A 19450-nucleotide genomic window follows, 5' to 3' on the forward strand; every position below is an offset into this window, starting at 1 on the left:
GCACCCAAACAGCATTGTGTTACAGTCCAGGGTTAATGTTCCAACCCGGTCAGGCAGCACCCGAGGAGCAGGAGAATCGACTTTTCGGGCATTAGCCTTTCATCAGGAATGCCGAAATTTCGATTCTCCTGCTCCTTGGATGCTGCCTGACCTGCTGTGCTTTTCCAGCACCACACTCTCGGTTCTGATCTCCAGCATCCGTAGTCCTCACTTTCTCCACCTCAGTGTTCCAATCCATTTGGAATATGGTCATTTTTGTTGTGCTTTGCACACATTGAGCTATCGCAAAAATTAAACTCTTTAAAAAGATAACCCAAGAAGCCTAGGACTAGGTACGCGTGGTTGATACGTCCAAATTTCCGTTTGTTGGCCCGAAAACTGGTGATTGACTGAGGAAATTATAGCAGGAGCTGCTCAGAAAACGTCGGTATTTCCTTAAATATTACGATTTTTGTGGTACTGGGTGAAGTATCATGTCCCAGCATCTTTCAGCCTCATGTCAACCCTTACTTGTGCTGTCTTGATCACACCCCCATCACCTCCTGCCATGCCAGGTCTTTCCCATTGATTGGTCTCATGCAAAAGCTAGTCACTTTTGTACTTTATGCACATAGAATGAACTGCCAGAGGAAGTGGTGGTGCAGGTACAGTTACAACATTTAAAAAACATTTGGATAAGTACACGAATAGGAGGGTTTGGAGGGATCTGGGCCAGGAGCAGGCAGGTGGGACTAATTTAATTTGGGAACCTGGTCAGCATGGGCTAATTTGGTTTGTTTCCATGCTGTATGACTCTAAATCCGCTTGGCTTGAAACTTCAGGAGTTTGAGTTGTATGTGATTTGAAAAAAAATGTGGAAATACTCTATTGACACTCCAACAGATTGATGCAATCCTAAATTCCCTTCGATGCTTGCATTTCAGCTTTTGCCTGTCACTGTCTATAACGTATTGGCCACAAGGTGGCCAAAGGGCATATGATCCCTTGGTCCTGTTCTCCGAGAGACAGATATTTCTCAACTGGTGCCAACACTTGCCTGTCAAAAGTTCATGAGAAAGTGTAATTAGTCTCATGTTTGATGTGAGAGGACGCTGCGGGTCACATGTCCCAATTGATGTGCTTGTAAACCTGCTCAATAGGCTGCCTGCTCCAGCCTGACAAAATGCCAGTGTTATCTATCTTAAATGCAGTCCAGAAATTATAGATTGTGAATCCTGAGCAGCTGCTTATCTGAGAATGGGTCTTTGTGTCTGCACATTCATGTGTGTGTGTGTGTGTGTGTGTCTGTGTATATAAACGTACAATATCTGAGTATGCATCCATGCATATTTGTTCTGTTTGTATGTGTATACATGCAAGTGTGTATCATTACATGGGCATCCACAATATATATGTGTGTATTACCACTTTCAATTTGAAAGCTTAGCTTATTACCTCTTAATGTAGTTCTTCCAAAAGTATTTCACAAATTAGTGCCTTATTTCAAAATTGTCAAGCAATGCAATGCTATAAATACAGCAAGTTACTGCATACAAATCATAATGTCCTGCTTTCACTTAACCTATTCATGCATTGTAGAAGGAAGGTTTCAGCTCTTTTCTCCCCCTCCCATCTAAATCTTTGTTCTCTCCTTTTTTTTCTGTTTCTCCCTCCACCCTTCCTTCCCCCCCCTCCCCACCCCATCCAACTCCTCACCATCACCAACCTCTAGGCATGAGCCATGAGCCAAAGTCACCTTCACTGGGAATGATCTCGACTGCGACTCGGACGACGGCCACCGTAAGCCCCCTCAACCCATCCTCCCTCAATGGCTCCATAGTGCCCAATGGCAGCCCGGCAGCTAACAGCACCTTGTCGGTACCGTCAGCGCATTCTGCCAGCTTTGCAGCAGCTCTCCGCAAACTCGCCAAACAAGCAGAAGAGCCCAGAGGTGAGTGAGTGAGTGTGTGTGTGTGTTTGTGTGAGTAAGAGAGAGAGGGAGGGAAAATAGCCAGCTGATTCAGAGCTGCATTAGAGCCACATGCTCTGTCGCTGTGAAGTGTCATACAACAGGTTGGGTGACTGCGAGGTTTCACAAGCGATCACCGTCATTCCCCCATTGATTCAGATGGCCTGGTGTGATGAGGGCATGATAAGAGTTATACATGCAGCTCCTGTTCTGTGCTCATTCTGAGCTTCTCGAGAATTTTCTCCCATTCGACAAATCCTTCCACTAACTGGACAAAATGCCCAAAAAAAAAAGCAATAGGAAAATTCAGTGTGGTGCAGAGTTGTACCGTTCTGGAGAATAATCAGGTTAAATGCCCGATCCATGCTGCATTGGTTGCAAAAGTTAGCAGGGTCCCACTCTTGCTCTCGATCCATGGTCTGCTGCTGGAAAATGGTATAGACCAAGGTGGTAAAGAAAGGCTGGAATACCACCTTTAAGGCCACTGTGTTTCTCTAGGCAACTGAGTTTTCAGGAGAGTGTGGCCAACACACAGTACAGACTCAGGATATTCAGTAAAGGGAAGGAAATAACTCCTTCTTCTTACACAGGTTCCTGCCAGGAAATAATAATCTGCTGAGCTTTTCTTGCCTGTACTTTTGTCTCACACTGCTTTGCAGTTATCAGACTGGAGCCTGGCAGATGGTGGAGATTAGGGGAGTCTTGCAACATGCCACATAGATGGGTGATCTGTATTTAATTTGGGCCCTAACCTGGTACACTGTGTCCTCCAGTCAGAAAAAGAACAAAACAGGATTGATGGTCATATCCAGCTAAAATGAAATGGTGGCTAGGGGGCGAATACAATAAGAGTTCACAGAAATTATTTGGGATTCTCCTGTTCCAGGCAAATGAGGAATTCTGCTGTCGAGTATTTGGTTGACTGTACCAGAGCAAAGCGAAATCTTTTCAGTTTGACCACAGAGATGTGGTCATCCTTCCCAAGTGTTTGAAGAACTAAATGTTCTTTCCCAGCGGTTAAAAGCTGTAAACATTGCCTGTCCTGCTGAAAAGCCCATTGCGTGCTTCTCTGAGGAGATTATTTAATATTTCAGCACTATTGGAGTGTCCAGCAGAGCATGAGATTGAAACATCTAAGAACGAGAGAAAGACAATGTTTTGTGGACAGGTGGATCATGATGTTCCCTTCCTGTCTGATAGCTTGTGTTCCTCTGTAAATATTAAGCTTGTTACACTGCAAATCACAGTTAAACAGTGTATTGGAACTTAGTCTTTTCTCTGGACATGCTCTGTGAGTTGAGCAAGATTGAGGTTTACAAAATCATGAAGGGTATAGACAGGGTGGATAGAGACAAGCTTTTTCCCAGGGTGAAGGATTCAGTAACGAGAGGCCATGCTTTCAAGGTGAGAGGTCGAAAGTTTAAGGGGGATACACATGACAAGTACTTCACACAGAGAATGGTGGGCATTTGGAATGCGTTGCCAGCAGAGGTGGTAGAGGCAGGCACGGTAGATTCATTTAAGATGCATTTGGGCGGCACGGTGGCACAGTGGTTAGCACTGCTGCCTCGCAGCACCAGAGACCTGGGTTCAATTCCCATCTCTGGAGTTTGCACGTTTTCCCGGTGTCTGCGTGGGTTTCCTCCGGGTGCTCCGGTTTCCTCCCACAGTCACAAAGATGTGCAGGTCAGGTGAATTGGCCATGCTAAATTGCCTGTAGTGATAGGTGAAGGGGTAAATGTATATGTGAGTTTGCTTCAGCGGGTCGGTGTGGACTTGTTGGGCTGAAGGGCCTGTTTCCTCACTGTAAGTAATCTAATGCATCTGGACAGATGCATGAGTAGGTGGGGAGTAGAGGGATACAAATGCTTAGGATTTGACCGACAGGTTTAGACAGTACATTTGGATCGGCTCAGGCTTCAGGGGCCGAAGGGCCTGTTCCTGGACTGTAAATTTTCTTTGTTCTTTGTTCTGACGTGATTCACCACAAAGCCATAGGGATACTTAGTCCCAACCTGGCGCAGTCGATTGCAGGGTATCCCAAGCCAACAACCTAATTGAGGCTTGCTGCCTCAAATACTGTTGCTGTGGAATGGGGGATTGTGCACAGCAGTGAGGGAGAGAATGAGTTGATGCTAATAATAAATACAGAGAGAAATGGAAGCATGTCAATGTTATCTTAAAGTCTACGATGCTTGTGTAACATTTTACAATCTGCACTGTTGGCAAATGCTCTGATTTGTCCTGCTTGAGAGAGTGTGTTGGGTCTCACTGCCTCACCCATGCCATCAAGTGGAGTGCAGAGTAAAGGTCGGGTTTCAGTTAGCTCAGTCGGTTGGATGGCTGGTTTCTGACCCCCAACAGCGAGAGCTCAATTCCCATATTGGCTTTTCCTTCTCAACCTCACCGTTTACCTGCAGTGCAGTTACCCTTGGGTTAAACTCTCAAACAGTCAATTCTGTCTCACGAGAGATGAGCCTGTGGGATTGTTGATGACTTTCAGTTCATTGTTGGAGACATCAGGTCTGAGAGATGACATTGACCTAAAGTCTTGTGACAGTCTCCACTGCAAGCGATAAACAAATGGACCTAAAACTAATCAAGCCACCAGCACCTGATGGCTTCATCCAAGTGTTTTCAAGGAAGGAGCTGCAGAGATAGTGGAGGCACTGTTCAAAATCTTCCAAAACTCACTTGATTCTAAAAGGGCTCCAGCAGTTTGGAATGAAGCTAATGTGATACCCCTGCTCAAGTAGGTAGGGGTAGTGAAAGCAGGAAATTGTAAGCAATTAACCTGACATCTGTCATTGGAAACTGCTCGAGTCCACTATTAAGGAAGAAATAACAGGATATTTCGAAAAACTGAATGCAGTCAAACTGAGTCAGCATGGTTTTGTGAAGGAGAAATCAGGTTTGGCAAATTTGCTAGCATTCTTTGAGGATATAACAAACAGAGTTGACAAAGGGGAACTGGTGGATGCAATATATTTGGATTTCTTTAAAGCATTCAATAGGGTGCCATATAAAAGATTATTAAAGTAGATAGGAGCTCAGAGCAATGCATGACCATTGAATGAGGATCAGTTAACACACACAAGACTGAGCGTCAATATTAATGAATCTTTTTCAGGTTGGAGAAACCTAACCAGTAGATCAGAGCTAGGGCCTCAGTTATTTGCCATCCGTATTAACAAGGGGCTGAGTGTAGTGCATCCACATTTGTTTTTGATTCAAGTATAAGTGCAAAGGCATGTTGAGATGAGGACATGAGGAATCCGCAAGGGGCTGTCAATGGATTGAGTGAGCAGGCAAAATACTTGGCAAGTAGAGTTTAATGTAGGAATGTGTGAGGTCATTAATTTTAAAAGGAAGAATCAATTACTTAGATAGAGAGACACTCACAACACAGAAACACAAGAAGGTAGAATGTAGGAGAAGACAAATGGAACTCTGGCATTTACTGCTGGGGGTTTAAGCTTAAAAAAAGGGAAGCTTTCTTACAACTCCACAGGCTATTGATGAAGCAATAACTGGAGAATCCTGTCCAGTTTTAGTCCCCGTATTTAAGGAAGAATATACTGACATTAGAAGCGGTTTGAAAGAGACTCACTTGGAGTTGATGCATCAAGGAACTCTCAACAGGTTAGGCCCTTGTTAATATGATTTTTGAAGAACAAAGGGGGTGATCTTATTGAAACATAAGATTCGGAGAAGGCTGGACAAGATAGATGTTGAGATGTTTCCACTCTTGAAGGAACTTAGAACCAGGGCGTATTTTTACTTAAATGCCTCCTTATTCTGTAACCTAGATTAAAGGAATTTCTTCTCCTAGAGGGGAGTGAGTGTCAGGAGTTCACAGCCCCAGGGAGTTGTGGAGGTGAGATCACTGAAAGTATTTAAAGAGGAGGTAGGTAGATTTATGAAGCATCAGGGAGTTGAGGGCAATGAGGGGGTGGCACAAAAAAGGAATTGTGACCTGGGACACTTCAGCCATAATATGACAGAGTGACAGGACAGGCTTGAGGGGCCGACTCCTGCTCCTATTTCTTATGTTGTTTGTGGCCCCACATTACCAGATCCTGGCCAACATTTGTGCATCAACCAATGTGGCTTTAGGAAAGTAAACTATCTGGTCCTTTTTCATTCTTGTTACCTGGCCTGCAAATTGATTGCCATTTCCCTGGATTACAAAAACAGCTGTGTCCAATAATAACCAGCTTGTGTAGCACCTTTTAAACATTATAAACCACTAGAAGTCACTTCCAAGAGTACTTAGAAGATATTAGACCTGAAGACCAAATGTTTAGTCAAAAGAGGAAGATTTTCATGAGTGCCTTAAAGAAACAAAGTGAGACGGAAGGATGTGAAGAACATGTCACCGAGCTTGAGGTTCAAACAATGCAAGGCATGACCTCTTCAAATCATGGCTGCTCAAATTGGAGGAGCTTTGTTGTCTGCGGATGTCCAGAGGTTGTGACAGCTGCTATGTAAATGCAGAGTTCCTCCTCCATTGTTTTCATAGCAGTTATGCAGATTTGACTAGCCAATGATGTTCAGTAACTGAGGAAAGAGATTTCGGTGGTATCTTTGAAACCCTTGCCGTGGACACTTGGACCTTGAGACCTAGGAGGCATCCGGAGCAGTACTCTCCATCAGTGTATAATATCCCTTCTGTGCAGCCAAGTACTTTGTTTCTCCAAGCATGGAGCTAACGGGAAAGTTTCTGCTGCATGGTGCTTGTGGCTATGAGTTCGCTTCATTTGCAGCAGACATATGTAAATTCTGTTACTGAGACATCTTCCAAAACACGTCTATCTTCAGGGCACAGTTTGAAATTCAATTCATCCTAAGTAATCCAAATGCCACATCATTTGTCGTACCCTAAGAGCTTGTTTGAATAAAGAACCTGCCCCTTTCAATAAAGTTTACATTCAGATATGCTCCATTGATATTTCATCTGTCCCCAGGCTTTATAATGTGTTGTTCTAGCACAAGGATGACGCTACTCAATGTTTAATCTCCGTCAGTTGTTTGTGCATGTTTCAGCAGTTGAATTCGAAGGAAGAAATTGTCTGACTGCCTGAGACCTGAGAATCATTTCTTTTTCTTTACTTTAAATGTCCTTTTAGTCTCAGGTTGTCCTCCCACTTACCATTCCCATTCCCCATTCTCTTCAGGAGCAGTTCCATAGTCACTCACTGAGCACCCCTTGATACCCAAGCACCCTTTGTATCTAAGATTTGTACCAAGGTACATAGAACATTACAGTGCGGTACAAGCCCTTCAGCCCTCGATGCTGTGCCGGCCTGTGGAACCAATTGCTACTGTTGTACGCAGTGCATTCCACACCCCTACTGCTCTCTTGAGTAAAGAAACTACCTCTGACATCTGTCCTATATATATCACCCCTCAATTTAAAGCTATATCCCCTCGTGCTATCCATCGCTATGCTAGGAAAAAGGCTCTCACTGTCCACCCTATCTAACCCTCTGATTATCTATATGTCTCAATTAAGGTGCTTTGTACTTCAGATAGTACCATGAGAGGTGACATTGTACACTTTTCACTGTACTCCCATACTTGAGTACACACTACAATAAACCTAATTCTAATTCTGCCTCCCCTAAGGTACTCTCTTTTGACCTTAAATCACATTAGTAATTGCTGATAGGCTGTTGTAGCAGGCAGGTCTACCCAATTGAACAGAGCCATTTCTTGTCTTTATCCCATTGACAGCAAGAAGTGATGTTGGACATTAGGGGCCTTTGCTACTCTTTGTCCAGGTGAAATTGCTTGGGGTTTGGAACACCCTGTCTAAGGAACATTGGTGAATTTCTGCAGTGCATCTTGTACATAATGTACACTGCTGCTACTGAGCGTCACTGGCGAAGGGAGTGGATGCTTGCCAATGTGGTATCAGTCAAGCGGGCTGCTTTGTCCTGGATTGTGTCAAGCTTCTCAAGTGTTGTCGGAGTTGCGCCCATCCAGGACTGTAGGGAGTATTCCATCATGCTCCTGACGTGCCTGGTAGATGGTGGACAGGCTTTAAGGAGTCAGGAGGTGAATTATTCGCTGCAGGATCCATAGCCTTTGTCCTGCTGTTTTAGCCACAGTATCTATGTGATGTGTTTCAGTTCAGTTTCTGGTTTGTGTAGTTCCAGGATGTTAATAATGGGTGATTGACACCATTGAATATTAACGGTGATGGTTAGATTGTCTCTTATTGAAGGCAGTCATTGCCCGGCATTTATGTGGTTCTATTGGCACCTGTCAGCCCAAATCTAGTGTACTTCAGGATCAAACTGTCTGACCCCTTTTTTCCCTCTCTTTTGCTCTGTCTCTTCTCTCTCTCTCATCCCTTCCCCTCTTATATCTTTCTCTGTCCCCTACCACCCCTTCCTTGTGCACCCTCTTCATCTTTCTCCCATCCCCACATCTCTGTCTCCTTCGATCTCTCTCAGTTCGCACCTCCTTCACATCCCTCCTGCTCCCCAATCTCCTTCCCTTCCATCCCCTTCCTCCCCATCACCTTCCCCCATCCCCCTCCGCATTCCATTTCCCCATCCACTTCCCCCATCGCCTTCCCCACCATCTCCTTCCCCCCACCCCCTTCCCCCATCCCCTTCCCATCCATTTTCCCCCCCCACCCGCTTCCCACCCATCACCTTCCCCCACCCCCTTCCCCCATCCCCCCTTACCCATCCCCTTCCCCACACCCTCTTCCCCACCCCATTCTCCCCACCCCATTCCCCACACCCTTCCCCCATCTCCTTCACCCATCGCCTTCCCCCATCCCCTTTCCCCATCCCCTTCCCACATCTCCTTCCCCCCACCCCCTTCCCCCATCACCTTCCCCCCACCCCCTTCCCCCATCACCTTCCCCCCACCTCCTTCCCCCATTCACTTCCCCCATCTCCTTCCCCATCCCCTCCCCCATTCCCTCCCCCAGCCCCTTCCCCCACCCCCTTCCCCCATCTCCTTTCCCCCATCCCCTTCCCTCCATCCCCTTCCCTCCATCCCCTTCCCTCCATCCCCTTCCCCTCATCCTCTGCCCTCATCCCTTGCCCCATCCTGCTCCCCCCATCCATTTCCCCACTCCCCTCTCACCCCTTCCCCTCCCTCCTTCTCCCCTCCTCTCTGTACCTCTCTTTCTTTCCTCCCCACTCCCGTCTCCTCCGCACGCTCTGCCTCTATTTCTCCGCCTCTCTACTCTCTCACTTTCTGAAATGCGATACAGTTGAGGTGATTCACATCCATCTATTTTCCAGAAAGGAGCCAGTGATCGACAGAAGCTGATTTTCCTTAAATCTTTCCTGGTGGGTACTACTGACAATTGGAACACTTCTGCTATTATCCTGAGATGAGTGAACCCAGTGTAGACCTGGTATTGAGTGCAGGATTGACCCAGCCTGTGTTAAGCAGTCCTGCCCTGGACAGTATATTTAGTGGATCTATATCCATGTATGATGGCAAGCTGAAGCATTATGCAAATTTAGTCCAGTTTTAAAATCTCCATATGGCACTAAATATTTAAGCTCTGCTAAAGCTGTGTAGTCGCTTCTCAGTTCATTTGACTTGCAGATTGTGTTGTTACGTGCCTCTGAATTGCACAAAGACATCAGGTTGCTGTTGCATGTATTTTTCATATTTTCAGGACCCATCTGTTGAGAAGGTGTGTAGTAACAGTTGCCAATGTACAGGGCTCTGACAAAGTGTGCGAGTCAGTTTCAGAATGTGGTCACCCAGAGCGAATGAGCAATGACCCCATCCTGCTCTCGATGATTTTCTGCACATTGTGTATGTGAGCCTGTTGCCTGTGGTGTTTAGGGACCATGAGGCAAACTAAGTGATCTTTAAAGAGAAGTAACCCTTCTATAGTTTTTAAAAAAGTCAAAAAGACATGCAAATACTGGATGTGAAGATTCTGCAATTTTTCAGTAGTTAACAGAGACATGTGATAGAAAGGCCATTGTAATTGTGTTAAATATCATCGCGACAACTGTTCATATTTTTCAGATACACTGGATTTTATGTTTGTAAGTTCAGATCAAGCTGCTAACGATTTTCTTGATACTAGTTACACCCATTTGAACTGATCTGTGCTGGTTGGAAACCCATGGGATCAGGCAGGCATCTCTTTTACATCTCATTTAATATTACTGTCTGGTGACCTGTATAGAGTGTAAGTTTGGGGCAAGGTGGAAGGGTTGGAGCATAGCATTGGAGCAGGCCATACAGCCTCTTGAACGTGTTCCACCATTCACTAAAATCAAAGTTGGGCTAACTTCTTTGACCCTTTTCCCTTAATACCCTTAAAAAATAAAAACCCACCAATCTCTGACTTAAAATGAACATTCTAACTTAAATTACCATTTATTGAAGAGAGCTTCAAACTTTGCGTGACTAAGTATTTCAAAGTTTCGCCCCGGCTCTAAATTTCCATTTGTGTCTCTGGCTGTAGACTCACCAAGCAACAGAAATGCTTTCTCTCTCTCCATTTTTTCCATCTTGCAAACTTCAGTTAAGTCAACTGTAACCTTCTAAATTTTGATGATGCAACCCTAGTTTGTTTCATCTCTCTTCCACAATGTAAGCGTTGCAGTTCTGGTAAGTCTGTACTGCACTCCCTGGAAGATAATATTGTCCCGCAGACATATGGTGTGAAACCTGGTTCATTTCTCAACTTTTGAACAGTACTTGTTCAAAAAACCCATGATATTGAACAACAGATTTCCACATTCTACCCTCAGCCATCTCCCCTCATCCCCCCTCCCATCCACCCCCCCCCCCCCCCCCCCCACACCGATCCAAAAAGGTAAGAAGGTTAAATTGTACATCCCAGATACTTGTGGATGTCACAAATGTTTCTGTGACCATCTGAATTTAGCCTGATAAATCCTTCTGAATTTAGCCTGATATATCTGGTAAATCCTCCACACGAGTAGATTTTTACAACAAAGAAACTAATTTATCCACAAGCTCTGGTGAAGGGAATTTAATCATGGCACAGCTTCAATTTACTTTGTTCTAGAGACTATGATAATTGTAAACCATAGTACCGCCATATCACCTTCAGTGCTTCTCAAGTGGTAAACACTGGAGATCTGGGAATGGAGACTCTAGCTTTGGTTCTCTGTTGCAAATCATCTCCTTAAACCCCTCTCCTCTGTCTCCTGTATCCTCCCCTCCAGCTTTCAGACTTCTTGGTCATTGGCATTTGAGCAATCTGGACAGCTCCCTCTGTCATTTCCTCTTCCATGACCTGACCAGATCAAACTTCCTGTAAGGCTCCTTTCTTCCCTAAGTGTTGAATTTGCATAGATTCATAGAATCACAGAGATGTATAGCACGGAAACAGACCCTTCGGTCCAATTTGTCCATGCCAACCAGATATCCCAACGTGATCTAGTTCCACCTGCCAGCACCTGGCCCATATCCCTATAAACCCTTCCTACTTGTATACCCATCCAGATGCCTTTTCAATATTGCAATTGTACCAGCCTCCACCACTTCCTCTGTGTGAAAAAGTTGCCCCTTAGGTCTCCTTTATATTTTGTCTCTCTCACCCTAAACCTATGCCCTCTAGTTCTGGACTCCCCCACCCCAGGGAAGAGACATTATCTATTTATCCTATCCGTGCCCCTCATGATATTATAAACCTCTATAAGGTCACCCCTCAAATTCCAATACTCCGGGGAAAACAGCCCCAGCCTGTTCAGCCTCTCCCTATAACTCAATCCCTCCAACCCTGGCAACATCCTTGTAAATATTTTCCGAACCCTTTCCAGTTTCACAACACCTTTCCGATAGGAAGGAGACCAGAATTGCACACAATATTCCAAGGCGGCCTAACTAATGTCCTGTACAGCTGCAACATGACCTCGCAAGTCCTGTACTCAATATTCTGACCAATAAAGGAAAGCATACCAAATGCCTTCTTCACTATCCTATCTACCTGCAACTCCACTTTCAAGGAGCTATGAACCTGCACTCCAAGGTCTCTTTGTTCAGCAACACTCCCTAGGACCTTACTATTAAGTGTATAAGTCCTGATAAGATTTGTTTTTCCAAAATGCAGCACCTCATACTTATCTAAATTAAGCTCCATCTGCCACTTCTCAGCCCATTGTCCCATCTGATCAAGGGTTGTAATCTGAGGTAACTTTCTTTGCTGTCTAATACACATCCAATTTTGGTGTCATCTGTAAACTTACTAACTATACCTCCAATGTTCATATCCAAATCATTTATGTAAATAACAAAACGTAGTGGACCCAGCACCGATCCTTGTGGCACTTCACTGGTCACAGACCTCCAGTCTGAAAACCAACCCTCCACCACCACCACCACCACCATCTGTCTTCTACCTTTGAGCCAGTTCTGTATCCAAATGGCTAGTTCCCCCTGTACTCCATGAGATCTAACCTTGCTAACCAGTCTCCCATAGGGAGCCTTGTTGAATGCCTTACTGAAGTCCATATAGATCACGTCTAATGCTCTGCCCTCATCAATCCTTTTTGTTACTTCTTCAAAAAACCCAATCAAGTTTGCGAGACATGATTTCCCATGCACAAAACCATGCTGACTATCCCTAATCAGACCTTGCCTTTCCAAATACATGTACATCCTGTCCCTCAGGATTCCCTCCAACAGCATGCCTACCGTCGACATCACGCTCACTGGTCTATAGTTCCCTGGCTTGTCCTTACGACCTTTCTTAAATAGTGGCACCACATTAGCCAACCTCCAATCTTCTGGCACCTCATGTTGGGTTAAACTTGTGTCCATTCCTGTCTGTCGCTTTTAATTAAATATTGTTGGCACACTGAACTGCAACTGAAGGGGCAGCACTTGTTCAAAAAAACCCATGATGTTGAACAACAAATTTCCTCAGTCATCTCCCCTCCTCCACCCCCTTCCAAAAAGACAAGTATGATGTGAAGGTTTAACTTGCATCTCCCAGATACTTGTGGATGTCACAAACGTTTCTGTGACCATCTGAATTTAGCCTGTCTGGTAAATCCTCCACACGAGTAGATTTTTACAACAAGGAAACTGATTCATCCACAACCTCTGGTGAAGGGAATTTAATCTTGGCACAGTTTTATAATAAAGAGCTTCAATTTACTTTGTTCTAGCGACTATGATAATTGCAAACCATAGTGCTGTCATGTCAACTTCAGTGCTTCTCAAGTGGTAAACACTGGAGATCTGGGAATGGAGACTCTAGCTTTGGTTCTCTGTTGCAAATCATCTCCTTAAACCCCTCTCCTCTGTCTCCTGTATCCTCCCCTCCAGCTTTCAGACTTCTTGGTCATTGGCATTTGAGCAATCTGGACAGCTCCCTCTGTCATTTCCTCTTCTATTACCTGACCAGGTCAAACTTCCTGTGAGGCTCCTCTTTTTCCTAAGTGCTGAATTTGCATCTTTAATGATTTTCTGTCCTATCTCCTCTGAAGTCTTCTCCAACCTCATTTCGTTCCTGAAGCCTACCTCCTACTTTCTCGACCCGATTCCCAGAAATCTCCACCTGCTCCTCCTTGCTTGGCTTCCATCTGGGTTGATGTTGTTCATGGCTATGTGCCTTCTGCTGTTTCTTTCATTCTTTTTTACCTTCATCATTCTCTCTCCTCAAAAAAACTCTCGATTTCTCCGTATTTCTAAACGCATCATCCTTATTTCCAACTTGCCTTCATGGTAACCTTAGCTAGAACAGAAATTGAGTATTACTTGGTATCGCAAACCTGCCATCCAGCCAACTGACTCTGAATTTCAGAACATGTACCATGTGGAATAAACAGTTGTGAAATAAGGGAATTGTAAGAAATCCTAATCGTTGGGATAAGCCTCGATTTAAATAGTCAGGAGGCTTGACTGAGCAGATTGGCTACTAATATCCATAGAAGACTGGTTCAATGTATGTGGGATAGAACATCACCCAATAATTGCTTTGTTTTAGGAAATGTTCAGTAATCCTGGTCAAATGTGATCTGACGCAGATCTGGAGCGGGTGGGCCTTGAACCCGGACCTCCTGATTCATAGGTAGGGACACTACCACAACAATGCAAAAGCCCCAAAGAGCCTGCCTGGATGCTGCGATCAAGGACATATAACTGAAGGGAAGTCATTGGTTGATGAAGTGTTTCTGTCTTTCAGAGCCTGCTAATCGAACATATTTGGTAGTGTGCAGGATGAACACTAAAGCTGCTGGTTGCGCCTCTGCATCTGTCACTTTTAATCTAAATTTGTTCAATTAACTGCCTTATTTCCGTAAGAAGGAGGTTAATTAAGCAATTCATGTCCTTTCCAGAAGCACGCACTGAGAATTAAACTTATAAACTAAGACCTTTTGAATCATTTAAATTCTGCTCCCATTTTAATGGTATTGATTGTTAAGCTATCACAGACTCAAATAATGCCTTTTTTTAACCCGAGGGGATTAGTCTGCTAATTGTTGCTGACCTTGGACTGACAAGATAAATTTCCAGGCTTCTGAACTGATATCAACTAGTTCCTTTTAATGTTATGATTTTTTTTTGTTTAAGACTTTCTTGAGTGCTCCCCACATTGGATTTGCAGAATCTATCCTTTCACACATAATGTTTTTAAAAGCTTTATATCCCAGGGGAACTCAATCCATTTCAAGGTAGACACAGAACAGAGGTGAATCGAGAGATGTGTTTGATACTGGGCCTCATTAATTACCTACATGTGGACAACCCTGTTACATGACTCCCTTTTATCTTCTGGCTAAGCTGTAAGGTTTTTTTCAACTCTGTACTTATAGTCGTGTTAGATGAGACAAAGCAGATATTCATTTCTCGAAAGAACCAAGCAGTTCACACTTCATGAAGGATTCAGTTTGCCCTTTGATATTCATGCAGACAATATGGCAGACTGAAAATGGCAGATAAAGTATGTCCAAAAAAGCACCTCGATGCCCCAGCATGTTAATTTTCTAAGAGCACTTAACGATACTGCCTGCCAAGGTCCAATTGTTAGAGCTTTGATTTAACTAGCATTGTACATTGGTCTTTGTGACAAGGCTGTTGCTGTGATCTGGATTGTATTTCCTGAAAGGATGGGAGGAAGCAGATTCAGTTGTACATTTTACAAGAGCATTGGGTAAGTTAAAAGATAACACTTGCAAGGGAAAGGTAGAAAAATAGGACCAATGCAGATGGGTCTTTCAAAGAAACAGCATAGGCTGAGTGACCCCCTTCTGTGCGGTATGCTCCATCACTTCCGACAGGCTAGGAGTGTTTAGAGGAAAATACAATATGGTGCTAAAATGATTCCTGGGTAGACAAGCAAGAGGCTGGAAGAACACAGCAAGCCAGGCAGTATCAGGAGGTGGAGAAGTCGACGTTTTGGGTGTATCCCTCCTTCAGGATTGGGGGTGGATTAGATTCCTGTTATGAACCATATGACCCATGCCATGAGGCTACAGGCACCCACCCATCTTACAGCCAGTTCAATAAAGACAGGACTGGCAAGACTTCGGTCATTGTAGCTTATTAGATGATGGCGAACTGCAGATGCTGAAGATTAGAGTCAAGATTAGAGTGGTGCTGGAAAACACCACGTCATCAGGGCTTTTGCCAGAAACACTGATTTTCCTGCTCCTCAGATGTTGCCTGACCTGCTGTGCTTTTCCAGCACCACTCTAATCTTGACTCATTAGATGATGTCCAGAAGTGGAACTAAGATTGAGTTTTGAAGAGCTGTCTGGAAGCACAGTTACTAAAAGAGGAACACAGAAATGTTCAGCCGCCAAAAAAGAAAATACTGGAAAATCTCAGCAGGAGTGGCAGCATCTGTAAGGAGAGAAAAGAGCTGATGTTTCAAGTCAAACTGACCTTTTGTCAAAGCTGACAGAAATGTTCAGAACTGCTAGAAGCTGATAAGCCACTGTAAAGCAAGGCTGAATGAAGAAGTGGGCTGAGGCTAAATTACTGGCTATCAACCCTCATCCCCTGGCTCCAGTCAAAAGGAAGAGTGATATGAAACAGAACTGGCAGATTTTTCATTCACAGTGACAAAACCACAAGATTGCAAGAGATTTAATCAACAAGCCAGAGCATCTGCAAATAAATACACTTTTATCACTGAATAAGAGAAACTGTTACAAAGTATATTCCATCCTAACTCTCTCTCTCAAGAAGAAAATAAAAGACAGCCAAGACTTTGAAAGCCACACTTTGGAACCCAAGTGGATGTAACTTATGAATGAAATTTGTGCAATATTAGGGTTCACGATGAAGAAGAACCCAATGGTCAGTATGGGACTGCTTTAACACAGCTCACACAATCCTGTGAATTCAAGCATCGGACAGATGGTCTCATCAAAGGTAGAATGATCTCAGAGATCTAACAATGACAGCGTGACTGTGAAGGAAAGAAAACGTCATGCTTGAAGAAGATGTTGCTTAGAAGTTGTTAGCTGCTAATCAACAGCTACACTGTACACATGGGAAAACAGACAGGTTTATGCACAATGCAGTGAAACAGAGCAGATCTGCCAGTTTGATAAATGACTCAAGATTACAGTGGTGTTGGAAAAGCACAGCAGGTCAGGCAGCATCCGAGGAGCAGGAAAATCAACGTTTCGGGCAGAAGCCCTTCATCAGGAACTGTTCATGTTGTCGATAATCTGCCTCGACCTTTGAAGTGCAAGGGAAGATAATAAGTATTCACAGAGAAGGGCCAGCAGAAAGATCAAAGCTGAAGGGCAAGTTGTAAATATTCATAGAATTTTTTGAGTGTGGAAGCAGGCCATTTAGTGCATCAAGTCCTCATCACCCTCCAAAGAGTACCCCACCCAGACCCATAAGATATGGATCTTATCCATATAACCCTGCATTTCATATGGCGAATCCACGTAGCCTGCATGTCCTTGGAACTGTGGGCAATTTAGCATTGCCAGTCCACCTAACCTGGACATCTTTTGACTATTTGAGGAAACCCACACACGCACAGGGAAACCATGCAAACTTCACACAGAAAGTCACCCAAGGCTGGAATTGAACCCAGGTCCCTGGCACTGTGAGGCAGTAGTGCTAATCACAGAGCCACCGTGTCACCCTGGTGGTCATTGCATCAAACAAATGAAGCATGTCCTGTGTGAAGAAGAAGCTGATAGAGCTAATTGCGACTGAAGTGTCAAATGTTGACAATCAAATCAAATGTGGGCTACCAGTGAGATGTCATGTGAAGACTTGAATGGTTTAATTAATCTCTTAGAGCAGGTTGCTAATATTGAATCTAAAGAAGGAAAGTAGTTTCTAACTATTGCGATGAAGACAGCAGAACAAGAGCATCCAATGAAAGTGAAATGCCAGGTAGACACTGGTGCTTCTTGCAACATTTGCCCAGGTCTGCTGAGAAGGTTTTGAAACTGAACCAGGGAGCACATCCTTCCGACGGGTTGACATTGGAGGGAAATCCAACAAGCTGCATTCTTGTCATGCATGTAAAGAGACTGACACAAGAGGGACCAGCTGCAAATACATGTAACATTGAGTGCAGTTAACTGAGTAGTGAGTAACTTTGGGTACTTTGTAGTGTAAATGATGGTGCATGCAACTTTTTCTCGTGGAAAGGGGGTTGCTTGATTGGAAGTTCAATATTGTAGTTGGAGGAGGTGGTGGTACATTGCTAATATCACCGGCCTAGAAATCCAGAACTCCAGATAATACTCTAGAGAAATAGGTTTGATGGCGAAATGTGAATTCAGTAACATTCTGTAATCTAGTTTAATGGTGACAATGTAACTACTGTCAATTGTCATGAAAACCCATCTGGTTTACTGATGTCCTTTTAAAAAAGGAAATCTGCTGTCCTGTCCTGGCCTGGCCTACATGTAACTCCAGGCCGCAGCAATATGGGCAATTAGGGATAAGTAATAAGCCTGCATCCTGTGAAGAGAAACAAAAAGAAATGTGCTTCTTGGCTTGCTGTCGTCATGTGACCTTGATCGTGAGGCAGTCACGACAGGTATCCATCACATTGCCAGTTCAGTAAGGACTTTATACAAGCTGGGCTGTCATCTGACAGCTTTGTTTTAAGGAATGCCCAAGTTATAGATTTTCAGGCTAGCTTCACACTTGAGTTCTCTTGTGTCAAATTCAGGCAAATTTGAAATTAGGGATGGAAAGTGCAAGCCCAATGTTAGTACCTACAGTTTTATTTTGGTCTTAAGTTTCAACATCTTAATTTCTACTTTAATTCAAATGATGGACACACTAGCTTCTCATACTTGACTTCAGCTAATAAAGTTAATATCGTCTTGAGGGCAGCTGTGTGAGATCAGCAATACAAAACCTTCTGGCCTGTGTGCAGTGTCAAGTGCGAATGGCATGGGGGTCAGCTCTGAACCATCACATCCCCCCATTGTCTTTTAATTGGCAGCCATTACACTGGCCTTCAATGTCCAGCATAGTGTAGTCCCATATGTTGGGCCACCAGCCAGATGATGGATCAGGAATCCATTTCTGGGGGGATTCCATTTGTCATTAGGAACCACAAAGAACGAGCTCCATTATTTGGCATGTGGCCTCCATATTGCCACCCATTAAAAAAGTGAGTTTGAATCTTTTTGTACATTTCTTTTTATATGTGATGAGTCAGAGAGCAGTGTACCATTGCTTCAAACTGTTACGTAGAAACATTCAACCCTTGAACCTTTTCTGCCACACAGTGAGATCATGGCTGATCTGTGGCCTAACTCTATATACCAGCCTTTGGCCCATGTCCCTAAACACCTTTGCTTAACAAAGATTTATCTATTTCAATTTAAAACAAACAACTGGTCTGGCACCCACTGCTGTTTGTGGTAGAAGTTCCAAACCTCTACCATCCTTTGTGTGTGAAGTGCTTCCTAACATCTCTCCTGAATGGTGTGGCCTTAATTCTCAGACTGTGCCCCAAGTTCTAGAATCACCAACCAGTGGAAATAGTTTATCTTTGTCTATCCTGTCTTTTCTTGCTAATATTCCAAAGATGTTATTACTAAATAGCAGTAGGTATTTGTTCAGTAAATATACACATCCACAGTACGGGTAACCGTGTTGTATGACTGGGCATAGGTGTTTTGAACAAGTTTGTACATGTGACGAAGTTGGTTTCACCATGCCCAAGCTGTAGCTGCTTACTGACTTTAACTGGACAACACCAGTCTAGGCCTAATTTGTTGCATGGATCTCTTTAAAAAACATTTGGATGGGTACATGAACGAGAAAGGTTTAGAGAGACATGGGCCAAGTGCTGGCAATTGGGATAATTTAGGACTAATTTAGGATATCTGGTCAGCGTGCACAAATTGGATCAAAGGATCTGTTTCAATGCTATACATCTCTATGACAGTATACCAGAGGGTTATTATGGAACACTACCAATCACTTCTTTGGAGAGATAGACATAAATTTGAAGACAAAATGGACATAGTAGTCAGTTGTCAATCATACATCATTTCAACAGTGACTCACTTCAAGCAGCATAAT

At 43.9% G+C, this 19450-nt stretch overlaps 1 protein-coding gene across 12 annotated transcripts in view; it reads left to right on the forward strand.

The window, feature by feature from the left end:
• gse1b (Gse1 coiled-coil protein b) overlaps nt 1-19450 on the forward strand; it is a 627491-nt gene that overhangs the window by 528639 nt on the left and 79402 nt on the right. For 11 of the 12 annotated variants that reach the window (XM_072595890.1, XM_072595892.1, XM_072595891.1 and 8 more), the window contains one exon: nt 1712-1930. The exons of the other annotated variant lie outside the window; for it this stretch is intronic. In XM_072595890.1, the coding sequence (XP_072451991.1) occupies nt 1712-1930 (219 nt within the window). The remainder of the gene's footprint in view (nt 1-1711; nt 1931-19450) is intronic. 12 annotated transcript variants of the gene reach the window in all.

This window comes from Chiloscyllium punctatum, chromosome 26 (assembly GCF_047496795.1).
Source record: "Chiloscyllium punctatum isolate Juve2018m chromosome 26, sChiPun1.3, whole genome shotgun sequence".
Classification (NCBI taxonomy): Eukaryota; Metazoa; Chordata; class Chondrichthyes; order Orectolobiformes; family Hemiscylliidae; genus Chiloscyllium; species Chiloscyllium punctatum.